General features: G+C 37.1%; 1 protein-coding gene across 1 annotated transcript in view; it reads right to left on the bottom strand.

Moving 5' to 3' along the window:
- The window catches only part of EYA1 (EYA transcriptional coactivator and phosphatase 1), a 160,678-nt gene extending 153,042 nt beyond the window's left edge, over positions 1-7,636 (bottom strand). Inside the window, exons 1-3 of the mRNA XM_027127924.1 lie at positions 7,210-7,636; positions 2,009-2,058; positions 331-449 (exon numbers count right to left, since the gene is read on the bottom strand). Of these exons, the coding sequence (XP_026983725.1) occupies positions 331-445 (115 nt within the window). The 5' untranslated portion in view covers positions 446-449; positions 2,009-2,058; positions 7,210-7,636. The remainder of the gene's footprint in view (positions 1-330; positions 450-2,008; positions 2,059-7,209) is intronic.
- Between the last annotated feature and the right edge of the window lie 9,948 nt (positions 7,637-17,584).

Genomic DNA, 17,584 nt, shown 5'->3' with positions numbered 1-17,584 from the left:
TTCATGGCTCATAGAGCAAAACGATTGCAGATTGATACTGTGCTGTGGAGAACGATCAACAAGAAGAAAAAACACACTCAAAGCTTAAATATGTCATGCATACATATGCATCTATGTGAAATAAAACCAGTCTGTGTAATGTCATAATAACCTGGTAACATGCAGTCCCTAAGTAAGGGTGGATACTGATTCGTAAGTCAAATTACCTAAACAAGAAATAAAACAGTGGTTTCATGGATTTGACAACTGAAGTCATAACCACCTAGTAACACAGTGTATACTGATGAAGAAACAAGGTGCAAAGTAAACAGTGAGAAGGCAGACACTCACCTTCGGTGCCATTGGGAGTCATGGAATTACTATTTATATGAGAGTTATCGAGTTTGGGGGATTCACTACTACCACTCAGACGGCTATGCGGGCTGGTTAGATCCTGCATTTCCATAGACCTAAAGACAAGAAGCCTTCCGTTTGACAGATGTACCAAATTCATAACCCCACTATTTAATGCGCTAACGACTTGACACCTTCTTTGAAACACATTCGCACAAAAGTCCCATTGTATCTATCTTCTTCGACTCAAAATAGTTTGTCTTACGTTATGAAAGGATGGCTGAAGTGAAAATGTAACGTGTACTATTACAAGATGTCACTGGCCTTACCTATTCAGCCAAACATTCACATAGAGTTTTTTTTTAATCTCTTTTTCTCTCCTCCGATAGCTCATCAAGTCCCAAGATCTAATGAGACAATTCCATCTATTTTTATTATCAAAGAAAACAGACCATCATGCTTTTCTTTTTAGGTGGGAAAAAAACCCCAAGGCATTATTTTTCTAAAAGACGAAAGTGTAAAATTGAAAAAAAAAATCACTTTTCTATGGAATCTCTTTCATCTGATAAATTAGCACCAGGTACTCCTTTATAATTTACCGCCCAATTGTAATTTAATGGGTCTCCAAACCAAATACCACACTTGAAGCCTATAGTCCAGTGACAGGGAATGAGTTGTCCCTGATGCATGTGTTTACTCTGGTAAACTGCTTAATTGTTCCTCTGTCTCCCTTGAAACAAATGCAGCATTAAAACATCCTGATGTCGGCTCACTTGTTTGCTTTGTGGATTACATACAGCCTGCCCAAGTGAGGAGGGAGCAGGCCAGCATACAGTGAGTCCCCAGCAACATGAGTAGTCAGAATACCTCAGCTGTCACCCACTCAGGGAAATAAGAACAATGCCACTTCCCTGCTCAAACTGGGCATTTTTACAACACAAAACCAGCGAAATCCCCCCGAAAGTTCTTCCACTCGGCAGTTGCGTATGCCCTACAGGGTACAGAAGCCACTACTCATGTTCACAATTTCAGAGCCATTCACTTATATTGCATCTTTTCCTAATGAAGAGAGGCGAGCATTTGTTTAAAGTGACTAAAAACACACCTAGATACCGTTCTGTTTTCTGACAGCCAAGTGTTTGAAAGTCTAAGACCTATTCACTTTGTTTTAAACTTTGTGTTTTTCTAAAAAAAAAAAAAAAAAAAAAAGGAAGGGGGTTAATATGTATGAAGCTAAGACTGTCTGCTCATCCCGCCAGGCCAATAAAAGCTCCAGTCGTTTTAATTTGGAGGCTGCACTTAAACTGACTGTAAACGTCAGTGTTTAAAACGGCTTAACATGAACCGTTTTACTTCCAAAGTGAGTTTTGACTTCCCCAAGTCTTCTGGATTCAAATGGGAAATGGCTTAAAATCCAATTTTTCTCCCCTAATTCTCATGACACATTCACAGTTTTCCTAACCCCAGAAACTAGAACCCCTAATCATTTTCAAACCCAGGATCCTCTTCCCTTTCTACATATTTAACAATTTTTTACAGGCACACACACAAATGGTTAAGTAATTTCCAACCAAGGCTATTAATAGAAATAATTAAGAAATACTAGACAAAAATAGATAGGGGGGGTCACAGAAAGGTAATCTCCCCAAATGTCAAATATCAACGATATCCTTACCTGCAACTTGAGGAAACAGCAACATCTGAACTGGTTTGAGATGTTTGCACCTGTGATCAGGGGTAAAAAATTAGAAGCTGTTGTTACTCTGCTTCAGTGTCAGTTCTTAATTATACAGAGCACGTGGCTCAGGACTACAATGCTCTCTTTTAACCAAAAGAGAAAAAGGAGGATACTGCAGCGGTGAAAGGCATATTGTCTTTAAGTTGAGGTCTCCACTGTTGTTTCCTCCTCCAGGTCTGCCCTCCTCCTCCCCTTGTTAGGGGGGGAAGGCAGCCAAATGACGGGATAGTGATTCATCACTGGCCTATGACAGCTGCAAACGGGATTACCCCTCCCCCAATCAACATGCAAAGCAGCCTTATTCAGGCAGCTTGGACAAGGTGCTTGGAAAAAAAAAATAGCTATTAGCAAAATGAGTGTGTTTCACAGCAGTAGTTCAAGCATTAACCCTCCAGCATCCTCAGAAGATCTTTCATCTTCTGCTATCACCAGCTGAAATAGAGTTCCCACCCATGCCTTTGACACCTGACAGTTCTTATCCTTATCGGGATGGTTTTCTCCTATATTTACTATTGAACATTCACCAAAACGGCTTCTCGGCCACTTTTCAGGCAGTGCCGGACTCAACGAGAAATAGCAAAGGCAAGTTCTCCTCCCCAAAGTCCCATCGTGGAGCAATGTGCTCATGTACCCCAGCAAATTGAAAATTCAGTGAATGTTTAAATTCAGGGAAATCCATCACTGCCTGGTGAAATAGCAAAAGCCGTTCGCTTTTGGTTTAATTTTCCCCATTTTAAACCAGGAGAGAGAATGGTAGTTGAATAATCAATTCAGTCTCTCAGCTGGCCAGAGTTCTGGTCTCTTTTGTCTCCAGATGAATCTGTATTTGGCATTTCACTGAACAGCTAACTTAGCTTGCAGGCTTTGCTAGTCACTGCCCTTCGTCCAGAGACAGCAAAACTGCCAGCAGGTGATCAGCTCAGGTGAGGGTGGGCTGCTGGCCCACAAGCTCGGGCTAACGCCTGCCTCGGAGGTAAAGGGAATTCTGCATAACGTTTAAAATGACTCAGAATTCCAAATCTTTGATGTGTATTTTCATTCAACCGGAACAGACATCAATTAGGGTTACAGAACAAAGATGAAAAAACTGAAGCATCTCAAATGGCATTAAAGTTATCCAGCCAAGCATCTTCTGTTGAGTCCTGTTATTTTTTAATTATGATTTATGAAATTAAAAAGTACTACCTTTTTGGCAAGAATAAAGCATCGTTAAAGTCTAAATATCTTGGTATAATGTTACATGAAATTTCTAGGTATACTTTTCTAAAACATGTGCGGGATGAAAAATAATTTTAAAGAGATGCCTGAGTACTCAATAAAAGTTTCATTTTAATGCCTACAGATAGGTCACTTTGTGATAACTGGCTTCTGATTTTTTTTTGAAATTAATGTTCTCACACAAGATGAAATGTTTTCCTTTGGAAACTGCAGCGATATACCTCAAGGATAAATTTCCTTTTTTTTCTCTTTTTTTCCACTTTTATACACCTGGAATAAATTATAGGTGAGAACTAACTTAATTTTAAGAACTCTCTTGGCTTAATTATGTGAAACAGTACGTAAAACACACTTTCTGTTACATATTAAAATACATTCCTATTTTAACCTTGGCTAGATAGTATCATCTTAAAAACCTAATTTTAGTTTCCTTGTATACTTTGAAAGTTTGATTATATTTATATTTGAGGTTTAACCTATCCTATTTAATTGCAAAGTCAATCTGTTAATTAAAAAAATGAACTTCGAAATAAGAATCATTCTAACACGCTTTCTCACTGAAAAAAATGCATTTTCACAACAACGTACTTTTTTTTTTAGGCTGGCTGGACTCAAGTCTCTACTGTACTTCGTACACTACAATTTTTGAACCCGTATCCATGATCTTCATTTCATTAAGTATACATCAGATATATTCTTTTGTGTCTCAAGGATTAGTTAAACCATGTGTTGTGTGTTACTGTTTTTAAAAATGACTCTTTAATCAAAATAACTTTAAAACAACTAATCCTCACTTAGGCTGGTCAGCTGAATCCACATCGTGGTCCAGGAAAAATAAATCTACTCTCAAGAATGCGAATGCAGACAACAATTAGACACAGATGTGAGCAAAATTAGTTACAGTTTACAAAATGCTACACTTCACATGCTTTTAGTTTTTTATGTGTAGTACAAGATTACAGTGCAGTAAGAAAACATACTCTTGTAATGACTTATCTAAAAAGAACACCTATTTCTGATTGGCGTTAGTTTTCTCTTATGTTTGCCAATATCTCTGGAAGGTTCTAGGTTTTCAAGGTCTAAAAACATAATGTGCTGCAAAAATAATTAATTAGGCGCCTTTCCATTCAAAGAGAAAACAAAATATTTCACGGTTTTCAGAAAAATGCTGTTAGGCATTCAGTAAGCTCATATTCTCTGCCTTACATCCATAAACCTAGTATGTTTCTTGTCTCCTCCTAATCTGGTATTTTTAATTCAAATGCTCCTAGGAGTGCAAAAATATTTCCCATAACATTATAAATGGTCATCTTAGATTACAATGAAGTCATTTCACTTTAATGCTTTTTAAAACTCTTTGTAGAGAATACCCAGTGTAGCGTACTGACAGAGTTGTGAAAATACAGAGAAAAAGAGAGAGCAGAACTTCTTAGAATTTCAATTCAAGGATCCGCAACTAGTAACTTTGACTTCTGATTAGTTAATGAGGTCTTTTAAGTTTGCCTTTTTTCTAATTAAATTTCTAATTCTTCACAGATGTAACTTTTGTTGATGTTCAATTTGTCTCTCTCATTTTGTTAAACCTCACATAGTACTTCGCCAATCCATTGAATAGCCACATTAAATCTGTTAATACCATGCTCTTCAACCCCAGAAATTATTTCCAGAAGGCAAACTTGCTTTGAGAGATCATCAAACAAGACTTAAGGTACACATTTTATCACATTTTTCCCTACCACAGAGCTCAGGATGCAGAGCAAACTTCATGACTTTTGCACTGTTTATTATACTTTGCTAAATTACAAATCAAAAGCATCTGACAGAAGATCATGTATGAAGCCAAAAAGTTAATAATGTTCTGTGAAAAGTAAACTGTAAATGGAAAGGGATTCTAAATCTCAGCAGCAGAGAGCAAATAAAATGTAGGTACTTGTTTAAATTATGGGTTTTCCATTGGCTTTTTTGCTTGCTAGAAGCAATTTTTATAAAATGACTATAATTTTAAACTTTTTTTTCAAACTCAAAAGAAATTTTCAAAGTGAAAGTACTGAACTTATCTAAATAAATAGAGTTGGCAGGCGAGCTAGTTTTGCCCAACCACAGATCAACCTGAGTACTCCCGAATTTGAAAGACAATGGCAATTTTCTAATCAGAGTGTATTTTATAGGAAAGAAAATGTGCCTTAGGCAGAAGGCTGCTTTTAAATCACAATACATCCTTGCTAAAATGTTCCTCAATCAACATTTCCAACGATGGTGTCAGTGATGTAATAAAAATCTAAACCTAAAACTAAAATGAACTTCCAGGAAGAGGTAGATGTCGTTTCAGTGTTAACACTTACCTCCTTCTTTATCAGACTCCACAAAATGAATTCTTTAATACCCTTACTGATTTTAAACGTAATAGACTGTATCACTTTTTAAAGTATCTTGTTTAAAGCAAATGACAAAATAGAGTCCCCAGGAAAACAAAAACAAGTATGTGAAGGACACTGATTCTACCTATAGACTTGACGGATTGCTTTCAAAATTAGCATTTATTTAAGATGTTGAATGTAATACTTTCGATAGCTGATGAAACGGAAGGGGCTTTATTCTCACTGAGAGTGGTTTTTTCCCCAAGGTATTCTTACAAAATAAATTTTCGAATTCAAGAGGAAATTTTCTTTTGAGAAAATCATTTATTATGTCTACCAAACTCCCAGAGCTGTTGACTTCCCTTTGGCATTCTAAAACTGAACAGTGGCTCAGTTAGGCTGCTCTGTCTGTCACCGCGAAGAATTTTCAGGATTGAAAATCCATGGCTGTTTGCTCACTTACTGAACACTTTGGGCCTTAGGAGAACTCAAGCAGCGAGAAAGTCAAATAGCAAATATTTGATAATGCAAAAAAGCATGACTATTCGTGTGTGCATGTCTTCAAATCCCAAACGGTGGGCGAAAAGACTCACACGCCTAAAATAAAACCTACTAGGAGAGACACATCAAGAAAACAACCCCCAGCCTATAAAACTACACTATGTGCTTAACTAGCGACTTTTTGTATCCCTTGGCATTTTAAGAAATGAAACATAAAAACACTTGTCTACATTCAGTGACAGCTCTGAATTTACTGAATTCGTGCAAAAGCTGTGCTTAAATGTTTCAAAAACTCCTCCCAAGAAATATAACCCCATGAGTCATTAGCAATTCATATACTGATTTTGAATGACAAATATTTTAAGTGGTAATTCAAAAGTTTAAGAACCTTGTTTTTAATTTCAAGGTCCATTCAAGTCCTGTTAAATGTCAATAAGTGAGAAATATATTAATTTGGCAAATGTTTATTATTTCACCTTTTGAAGATGAGCCCTTTAATATAATGTTTGGGAAATTTGTTTATTGAAATGAAAGGATTTCCTTCCTTAAAAAGTGGTTTCAATTTATTTTTGTTATCTGTTGTCCTTTGAAAATGTTAATTCCTTCCTCCTTTTCTCCAATCCCACTAAAATGTATAGGAAAAGTTATCTGTGTGTTGCAATGGATATAGACAGATACCGCTTTAATCAATATCACACAGTAATAGTTGAGGTTTGTGCAGAAAAGAGATATGAAGTGATCTCCCTACAAGAATATAGCCATGCAATATACTTATTTACATAGAGCACAACAAAAGTCATCGTTAACAATTAATTTCTAATTGCCTCTTAATGATTCTAATCGCTCAGCTAATTTGGGGGTTAAAACTTATACTTTTACGATGGAACCCAGTGGCCCATAAAGCACTGGGTACAAAGTGTCATAATCTTCCCCACGCCCTAATGTTTTTCTTTTAAAACAAATCAAAACAATAACTCAAAGCGCTCTTGTTATCTTCGGCTTTGCCCACAGGACAGCTGTTGTCATTCAGAACAGTTTTTCAAACAGTCAGCTTGTACTTACAGCGCTTACATCTGCTGCATCCACCAGTTTCCTGGGCTCCTTCGAATTTTCTGGTTTAGCAAACCTCCATTCCTGACATAGTTTTGCTCCTGGATAAGGACGCGGGAGGGCTCTTAGGGGCTCTCGGCGGAGCCCGGCGCTTCGGGAAGCGGAGCGCGTCCGCGGGGGGAAGCGGGGCCGCGAGGACCGCCGCCTGGGCGCCGCTGCAGGCTCGGGCTGCCGAGCGACTGAGCGCACACGCTGGCCCCGGCGAGAAAACCGCCACACTGGACGGCAACAGGAAGGCTCAGAGTCGGAAGTGGCACTGGAGAGTTTCTACCTCGCCCCAAACTCGCAGCCATCAGCTCCCACCGTTCTGTTTAGTCACCGCTTTGAGCCCCGCGCTCTTTCCCTCTAAACAGCAGCAGCTGATAGCATCTGAGAAGCCCAGACAAAGAAACAGCACCATCTCATCCCTCGATTTGTTGGCGCAGCCTTGTAGGTCTGCCCGTGGAGCCTCGGGGCTTTTTTTGTTTTTGCAACGCAAACCACAGCTATTCTCTTGTCCTATCCTTATTGGTTTAAATGCAACAATTGAGAGGAGCACTGCTCTCTCTGACTCAACCTTGCTGCTCCGAAAAAATTTATTATGTAAATGAACGCGCCCCATGCTATCTGAATAAACAGCTGTGTGAGAATCGCTTCTCAGAGACACTGTCAACACACATCTCTTGCTACAGCAGCTACCAATTACGAGCTTTGGGGAGTAGTTACACGTTATCTTTCATACTTTTCCAAAACTTGTTTTCAGGCCCTGAAACTTAGGGAATCGATACTTCCCCCCCCAAAAAAAATTTTTTTTCCGAATGTAACAACTAACAGGTCTGGGGAAAATGAAAATTAGAATGGCCATTTCCATATTAAGTAAGCAGAGGGAGAGAAAAAGCAAACGTGTAAGCTATTATCAGTTTAACAATGAAAGCCTGAATGTTAATTATGCAGTGATTTCTAGAATGGCAAGTTTTACAGGAGCAATTCTTTTGGATATGAACCAGATAATATTTCAGTGTTGATATTTTAAAATGATTTGGGGGGAAAAGATTTATTTTACCTAGAACTCTTTCCTTACAGTCTGTTCTTTTAAAAAATTCTAACTAAACTCAATCTATGCATGAAAGTCTACAATGCTCACCTAGGTAGTTGAGCTATTCAGATTATGACTAAATTACAGTTTAAAATATTTACTTACTATCATGTTTTAGGCAAATAAATGACTTCAGTTATTAAATCAATAACTTAACCATTATATTGATTTCAAACATTTAAAGAAGGCATCACTTACATGACTAATTATTATACTGCTTTTTGCCAGCCTTATACCATAGTTCAAATACAAATGTTTATTTTTACTCATCATAACCAATTTTGTACTCTAAAATAGAATCTTTATACCCGTTGGATTTTCCTTAAAACTGTTTCGTCATTAACAGTAATACTACTCTACGGATCTAGTCTTTTTATTAGTAATAATAAGCATCTTCTTCGTTAAGGCTCCTGCCTTGGTATGGAAAAACATTTTAAAAATCACAGTTACTTGTTAAATGATTTTATAATACATTTCAGATCATCAACTCATAAAACAGACAGTCTTACCTTTACTTTACTAATTTGTAAATGAAAGCACCATTCCAATGCAAACAAAGAAGAAACTTCTAATGACCAAAATTCAATATGGACTCCCCACCCCCTAGCCCCCACCAAGGATGCCAATCTAAATTCCTCAGAAGAGAACACTTTGTCAAACCTAAGAGACTGCTTAAACTGCAAACTCACCTAGGATTTCATTTTGTATGGTACTGGCAAGGAATCATGGGCTAGCCACCTACCATATTTGGGAAGCAAGGTCAAAAATCAGTTGTTTGCTATTGGATCTGTTCATGCAGCCGAAATAGAATTACGTTACCACCTACGGCTCTTTCCCAGACCAGAAGTATCGGTTATTCAGTATACTAGAGTATATATGCAGAAAATAAAATACAGCATGTAATGGAGGTCTCTAGTGCCGTGACATAAAATAATTCAATCTATGATATCAAAGACCTGCACAGTAACTGCTTTTGCTGTCATATTTATTTCTAAGCTCCATAAAATATAAAATTTGAGATGCTGTTTGGAGAATTCAACCGTATTTGAAACTTTAAGCTATTGTGGCCATGTTTCCCATAGTTTAAAAATTATTTTAGGTATAATAAGATAAAATATTATTTTTCTGATCCATGAAAGATTATACTGATGAATCTAGAAGACACAAACCATATGAAGTCAGCAGGAATATCATGTAACATATCTGACTTTTATATAATCAAATTTACCACATTATATTAGTTTTTATATTGAAATTCAATTATTTTTATTTATATAACCAAACAAGAACCATTAAAGAAATGATGCATGTCATTATGAAGAAAATGATGAAAAGCATGATGAATGTAATGTGAGCACTAATTGATATGATATAGGTCATGCAGCATAGTTATGTCACAAAGAGCTTAGTCATTGGCTACAAGAAATATCCATGTATACCACTTATTTATTTTTTAACTTTTCAAAAGTGTGTATCACTATTAAATGCTTTCCTTTTCCTAAAGCAAAATTAGATGGCCTAAAAACAATCACATGCATATCCATAAATTTTGTCTGGTTACTACTTCTGAATATCAAATATGTAATAAATACCATACAGCTCACACCAAAATAAGTTATCCTCTGATAAACAGCAAAAATGTAAGCCATTACTAAGAAGACCCAGTTTGTAGTGTACTGTTAACTTCCTATTTCTAAATTTTCACAACTATAATTACATGAATTAACCATATACTTTAAGGACCAAGGTGTTCCTAAATAAAGTCATACCCATTACAACAGAAATTAGGAAAACTTGCTGAAAATCCGCCATTAGTAAAAACAGGTGATAGTAGAAAACATTACTATCTGATATTTCCTGGAAAAATTTCAACACATAAACATACGAATAGGAGGAAAAAATTTCTAATATGCCTTTTCCACACTAAAACAAAAATAAATTTTATCTGGAAAAGGAAAACGCTTGGAATAGTCAACTGTAACAAAATGTTTGAATACCCTCAAAAAGGATGATATCTTTCATGTATCTCCAAACAAGTTTTATCATACAGAGCAAACTGTTGTCTAGATATGTGCCTGGTTATATAGAAGTCTGCAATTTTGACAGAGTTGTTAGTGCTGTTCAATGAACAGAGAAGTTTAAATAAAGGCATGATTACAAAAATAAATGTGCCTAATTAAAAAAGAAAAAAGACATGGGTAGATATAAGGGATCCATTAGAACAATCGAAAAGGTAAGTTGGAACTTTTCTAAAATGACATGAATATACAGTTGATTAATCCAATTAAATATAACAAACACTGAGAAAGCAAAAGCTAAAACATGTCTCCCTTTCCCTTTTTCCATTCCAGGAACGATAATACAGTTCTTGAGCAGTTGTGAAGTTTCCAATAAAAGACAGACTCAGAAGTTTTTTTCTTCTAGTTTTGTTTACCTTTAAAACATTTTAGAATTAAGCGTGCATGCAATTACCTGGTCTGATGCCCACTATCTCTTACCTCTCTGTTTCTACCATTTTTTTGAAGATTCTTACTCAAGAATAATGGTACAGTAAGTTGCAAAATAGAATTAGCACTTAAAGATCAGTGCTTTTTCTTCAAAAGCGAAATCCTAGTTATTATTTCTTCCACATTCTTAAAATCAGTAATACCTGGAAATAGTCAACATTTTGTGATTTAAACTGCTCAAAGTAGAACAGCAAATATTCCAAAATACTGTACTTCCAGTGCCTCTGCTTCCAGGTTACTCTTTTTCTCGTGGTCCATGCCACGGCTCTACATTCCTGGCTTTTAATGGAACCTTTGGAACAGTGTCTAGATGGCTGACATTACCATCCTTGCTGGCATGTGGAGTGGTCACTTCCACGACCTACTCTTTCCCAGTGGCACGAGACCTGCAATGAGGGCCCTGCTCCCAGTAGCCTTCTGCGGAAACGTAACCAAGTAAAACATCCTCTATTTATTTTAAGAATGATATTAAATCCGCCAAACTGAATGTCTACCGGTATTTTGCTAAATGTTTCCCATTCAAATTCCAAGATGAATAGCTTTTAACAGCAAATTTAAGGAGGCAATTACTAACTATTCACTGTACCATGGAACATTATTGTAATAAAAATTAGATCCTTTATACCAACACAATATGGAAATATAACCTATTTCCTGGCTCCCTAATAAGCACATTGGTTATTACATATGAATAATACCCATTTATTTATGTAGAGTGGGAGACTTGTTATCAGATGTAGTAATGACTGCCTATAGGATGTTTTTTTTAAAAATTATTATTCTTAATGGAAAGTTTGAGCAGCACTTCTTGAAACTAATAATGATAACAAAGGCAGCAGTAGGTTTTTAAGAAGAGGGAATGGGATGATAGAGGTACTTAATCTAAAAACAAAATAGGACATATTGGATTTTCTCTTTTAAAATCAACTGATTTCCCAAAATGGCAAAGAGAGTTACTTTTTCTTCCTTCTGACAAAAATATGTAAACAATTGGTCTTGGGATCATATGCTTAATCTGAGCAATAAGCTATTTTGCTTTCTCAAGCTAAAAAATGGATTTCTGTTGACATGAAGCAACCTAGAAAACCCAGGTTGTCTCTTCGACCTTTTTTTCTCTAAGCCATGGGCAAAACCCATCTTGTCAGCACCTCCCAATACCTTTAAGAGGATCTGGAAATTTGCTCTGTGTTTTCCAGGTTTCATGACAGCTGAGTTCACAGTTTTTAAATTCTTCGGAAATGATGACTTTCTCACGGAAGAAGGAAGGGAATTAGCGTTTATTGAGTGCTTACTCTGTGCCGGCATTCTATATACATTCTTCTTTTTTTTTTTTTTTTTTTTTTGTGGTACGTGGGCCTCTCACTGTTGTGGCCTCTCCTCTCCGGTTGTGGAGCACAGGCTCCGGACGCTCAGGCTCAGCGGCCATGGCTCAGGGGCCCAGCCGCTCTGCGGCATGTGGGATCTTCCCGGACCGGGGCACGAACCCGTGTCCCCTCCATCGGCAGGCGGACCCTCAACCACTGCGCCACCAAGGAAGTCCTCTTCATTCATTTTTAATACATAATGTAACAGCTTATCTGTATGAATCCTGTTTTTTAAAAATATGCTTCCCCCCGCCTCCAACTATTTGTTCTGGAATCTGCCTTCTTTCTCTAGCACCATCAAAGTTACCGCTAAACAGTAGATGGGGCACTGGGACATCACTGTGTCCTGGTTGTATCATCATTTTGGAGCAAGGTGACACCTCATAAAGTTAATAAATCCAGAAAGGTGTGTGATATATGGAAATGATATATTTAATAGAGAATAGACATCATCACTAAATAATATCTGATTATTTACAAACACATATTGCAAGTTAATTTGCTGGTTCAAAAATAAAAGTACATACATTAAATGGTCAATTGGGGCAAAAATGTGATGAATCCTTAAACTTGAATGATCAAATCAGGAGCTATATGTTTTTTTCTCATTATTCACCAAAAAATGTGAATTATCTTCCTAAAGCAGGGTTATAAATATTCCCAACTTTTTCTTTATATTAAAAAGAGCAGCTAAGGGTCTGAGTTTACAACAAGCTACTGTATGGACAGTTCTATCAATTTCTTCCCTGTTGTAGTCCTTAATTTTATTTATCCAAGGTGATATTGCTTGGATCTTAATAGCTATTCCATCAGAAGCACTTGATTTATTCATCGAGGAAATCATTACATTCAAAAGGCACTCCAATTCTCCTTATGTATTTGGAGGTGTAGTTTAAGTACTCAGAATCAAGAGGCTCTATTATTGCTACAAAGGATTTGCCAGGAAGGGGATAAATAAAAAAACCCAAATCTAATAACCTATAGAAATTTTGCCTTCCTTCAAACAGCATTAACTTTTCCCCCCTCTAGGCTCCCAAATCGGAGAAAAAGAGTAACCTCTAAAGCTGTTTTAGACAGAAGGTCAGAATTCAAAGGATCGGTAACTTAATCCACAGGGTGCTGCAATCACATTGCTATTGGAAACACAACCAGAAGCACCATTATTCTAGATGTTTTTATGAAGCAATGTCAATAGGTATGCAATCTAGAGGTTTCTCTACTGTAAAGATTCATACTTGCAGGCGATCAAGTTGCCTTGGGTTTTTGAATTTGACTTTAGAATGCTGTAGAGTAAGAAAAAGTAGACTGCATTACATGCTAAGGAAAACAATAGCTTCAGTTTGTTTGAATAGTAAGAGTACCTTTTTATGGCCAAAATGTAAACAAAGTTTCCAGTTTTTTAGTCTTTGGATGCTCATAATTAATAAGAATTCTTATTTCAGATGGCCTAATGTTGGGTATATTAGGCTGATCCTTTAAATTTGTAGTTCATAGTCTTTGAAAAAACAGAAGTCTGGAAGCATCTGCTGCTTCTTTCAGGGATTCTGTTGTAATATCATCGATGATCTGGTTTACCTGAATTGCAAAGTAAAACCAAGTCCAGGATCAGGGTTTTTTCCTGAAATTGTGTATTTTAAAAGTGCATGATTCTTAAAAACAACACCTGGTTGATAGGGAGTTACAGGCTGGTGGCTTGTTTTTTTAATCAATATAAGGAAAAACAAATAGTTTACCAAGAGGTCAGAGAGCCAGTAAAGGAGACCTCTACCGCGCGGTTAGCATCGACAGCCCCTGCTGAAAGATCCGCAAAACCCCCATTAGCTCCGGCCTCCTGGGAGAGCTGTTCACTTTCCTTCCTGTCCTTGCCTGAGAGGACAGCTCTTCCTCACCAGCAGAAAGTGGCTGGAGAGGGCTAGGGAGGAGGTGCGGGAGGGCCAGGACAAAAACAAGAAAGAAGTTATTCAAGACAATAATCAGAAAGCCAGCTGGATCCTAGGCCTTTTTTAAAGAAGGAGTGTCTGTAACTTAGACATTCTAAAGGAGAAAAAAGATAACATTTTTAGATACGCAGATTTTTGTCTGTTTTACATTTACAGTACTGTTACTAGTATACTCATCTCTTTGGGGAGGCACTGCATTTGATAAATTTAAGAAAAAATGACCTAACTCTCCACAGATAAATTAATTCATGATGAATTACTGAAGATTATTTAAAAGGAGGAATCTACATCTCTAAGCTTTCTGTTTACAATTTCCCAAAATCATGCCTATTACTAACCAATGAATGACCTAGATTTGAAAAAAGATATTTTATTTATTTATTTATTTATTTTATTTATTTTTGGCTGCGTTGGGTCTTCATTGCTGCGTGCAGGCTTTCTCTAGGTGCAGCGAGCCGGGGCTACTCTTCGTTGTGGTGCCTGGGCTTCTCATTGCAGTGGCTTCTCTTGTTGTGGAGCATGGGCTCTAGGCGCATGGGCTTCAGTAGTTGTGGCACGCAGGCTTCAGTAGTTGTGGCTTGCAGGCTCTAGAGCGTAGGCTCAGTAGTTGTGGCGCACGAGCTTAGTTGCTTCGTGGCATGTGGGATCTTCCCGGACCAGGGCTCAAACCTGTGTCCCCTGCACTGGCAGGCAGATTCTTAGCCACTGCACCACCAGGGAAATCCCCAAAAAGATATTTTAAATGAGATATTTCATGTGAAGACCTCAGGAAGCAACATATGATAATCTTGATTTCCTTCCCCTATGTTTCCATCTTCTTTGATTGTATTTCTATTACTGTTCAAGGTTTAAATGGTGCCCTTTTCCATAAATGTGTAGGATTATTAAAATCTATCTACAGTTCAGAGGGTACTACTCACTAGACTAAAACAAATGCACGACAGATTCAGGTTCTAATTCTGGCTTCAGCATGGGTTTTTTCTGTGCCCTTTGTGGTCATATCACTTACAGTGTCAATTTATAATCTGTAAACAGGCTAACCAATAAAAAGGATGCAGGAAGGTTCCACAACTTTCCAAAATGGCATGGGGATTAAAATGTTTACTGCTATGGGAAAGCTCCTACGGATAGTAAAATAGCAATAGAAAACTGAATTTCAAATCAATTTAATTATACAAGTATAGAATGAGTGCCCAGACAGGCCATGGTTGAGTTTCCACTTTTAGCACAGCTTGGTACACATAATAGGTACTCGATAAGTTTTATTCAAATTAATTAATACATGCATACTTGGCTACTTGAGGGAACATGCCAGGGCTCTGTGAAAGAAAAATGATTTCCCTGAATTTTCTTTGCTTCTATGTTTTCCTTTATTTTCCTTACATGTTGTTATATTTGTCCCCCGTTGGAAACTCTAAGGTTGGACTTATCATCATAAGAGAGTTAATGTTGGTCTCATGTTCAAAACATACTTAAAATACTTTATGGAACAAAACTGAGTCATGGAAAATGTGCTAGAAATTTGCCATCCTAACATTGGGGAATAACCAAACTCTAAGGAAATTAAGAAATTAGAAGAGACCTGAAATCACTGTATTCACCTGGTATATGTGTTTGGGTGAGACAGGAAAACGGAATAAAAAGTTAATGTTCAGTTTTTTAAAAAACCTACCATACGCTGTATTTTAGTTACACCCGACATATTTATCCTGAAGTGCCCTGTTACTCCAACATCAGTTTATGTTTCCTTTTTCAATTCTTAACCAAAAAATCTAGAAAAATGAATTTAAAAAATGTAAGGATACACAATAGAGTAAAAGTATCTTTAAATAAAGTCTGCCTCCTCTGCCTTTCAGAAACACCTCATTGTAGATGTATCCAACAATAATGTCATTTTAAAATTTTGCGTCTTTTAAACTGTTCAGAAATCTAACTAACCAAGCCAGTCAGCCAGCCGGTCAGTCATTCAGCAAATTTATCATGCATTTAGTATGTGCCAGAAATGTGGGCACTAGGAGATGAAGCAGTAAACAAGACAGACAGAAGTCCCGCTTATCATGTATGCATAAAAGAGAGGAGATAAATGAAAAGGTGGCCAACTGGACATGAGCATTTATGTTTTGCTTTCTCTACAAACCCCACTAGAGCAACACTAAATAGAGTTTTTTAAAAGCATAAATCCCAAAGAACTAAAAGGGAAGGTAATAAGAAAACAGTAACACATTTTATAAGTGAAAAAACAGGCAGACCACTACTGACTGCTAACTGACTTAGCAGATCTGAGAAAGCTGCATCTAGTGTTGGCAGTGAGAAAAGCTGAAAAGCATCCCAATTTACACCACCAACTTGGATTATCTATGTCTGAGGAGAGCCTCTACCAAGAAATGCAGAAACCAAATGAATAGAGAAAAGCAACTTGCAGAAAACAGAGATCAGGCAAAAGGAAGCAAAACAAAAACAAACTCTCACTAAACTGATATCCCTCAAGAAATAAGATATGGTAACCATGAAACAAGAGAGGAAAATAATAATAATTATAATTTTTTAAAAAAGAAGAACATCTAACAACAGAAAAGAGCCTTTAGAAATAAAAAGTAGGATAACAGAAATGTGTTATTCAATGAGGTTTGGAAAATAAAACTGAGGAAGTTTCCCAGAAAATAGAGCGAAAGAGACAGAAAATAGGAGAGAAGAACAGAAAATATAAGAAAATGAGGAGGAGCTGTAAGAAAACCTAGTGGTCCAACATCCAAATAACTGGAGTTTCAAAAACAGAGCAGAGGGCTTCCCTGGTGGCACAGTGGTTGAGAGTCCGCCTGCTGAGGCGAGGGACATGGGTTCGTGCCCCGGTCCAGGAAGATCCCACATGCCGCGGAGCAGCTGGGCCCGTGAGCCATGGCCGCTGAGCCTGCGCTTCCGGAGTCTGTGCTCCGCGACGGGAGAGGCCATGGCAGTGAGAGGCCCGCGTACCGCAAAAAAAAAAAAAAGCATACCAACTGATATTGTTGAGAAATTTCAAAACACTAGGAGAGAGGGTAGCGCCTATAACCTTCTAGAAAGAAAAAACAGATCACATACAAAGCATGGGTCATGACTTCAAACTTCTTAATTGGAACATGTATTTCTAGAAGGTAATAAAGCAATGTTTCAAATTCCTTAAAGAAAAATAATTCTCAACCTAGAATTTTGTATCCTAACAAACTTTATAGCAAGTAAGAAAATTGAAGACATTTAAATTAAAGATATTTGCCAATGTGTCAAATCTCAAAAAATTTATTTTCCAAATATCCTTTCTCAGGAAGCTAAGAGATGATACGTTCCGTTCAAATATGGAAGCAAAGTTCCTTTACAAAATAAGTAAATGAAATAGGAGAGAGAAGTCTCCTATCCCTGGTGTTGATGATAAAGAGAATTTCTAGGAGGACAGCTCTAAACCAGGCA

This window comes from Aethalodelphis obliquidens, unplaced genomic scaffold, assembly GCF_003676395.1.
Source record: "Aethalodelphis obliquidens isolate GAN/ISIS:26980383/991018 unplaced genomic scaffold, ASM367639v1 scaffold33, whole genome shotgun sequence".
In the NCBI taxonomy this organism is placed as follows: domain Eukaryota; kingdom Metazoa; phylum Chordata; class Mammalia; order Artiodactyla; family Delphinidae; genus Aethalodelphis; species Aethalodelphis obliquidens.
Note: the sequence above shows the minus strand (reverse complement) of the source record. Positions and strands in the feature narration are given on the sequence as shown.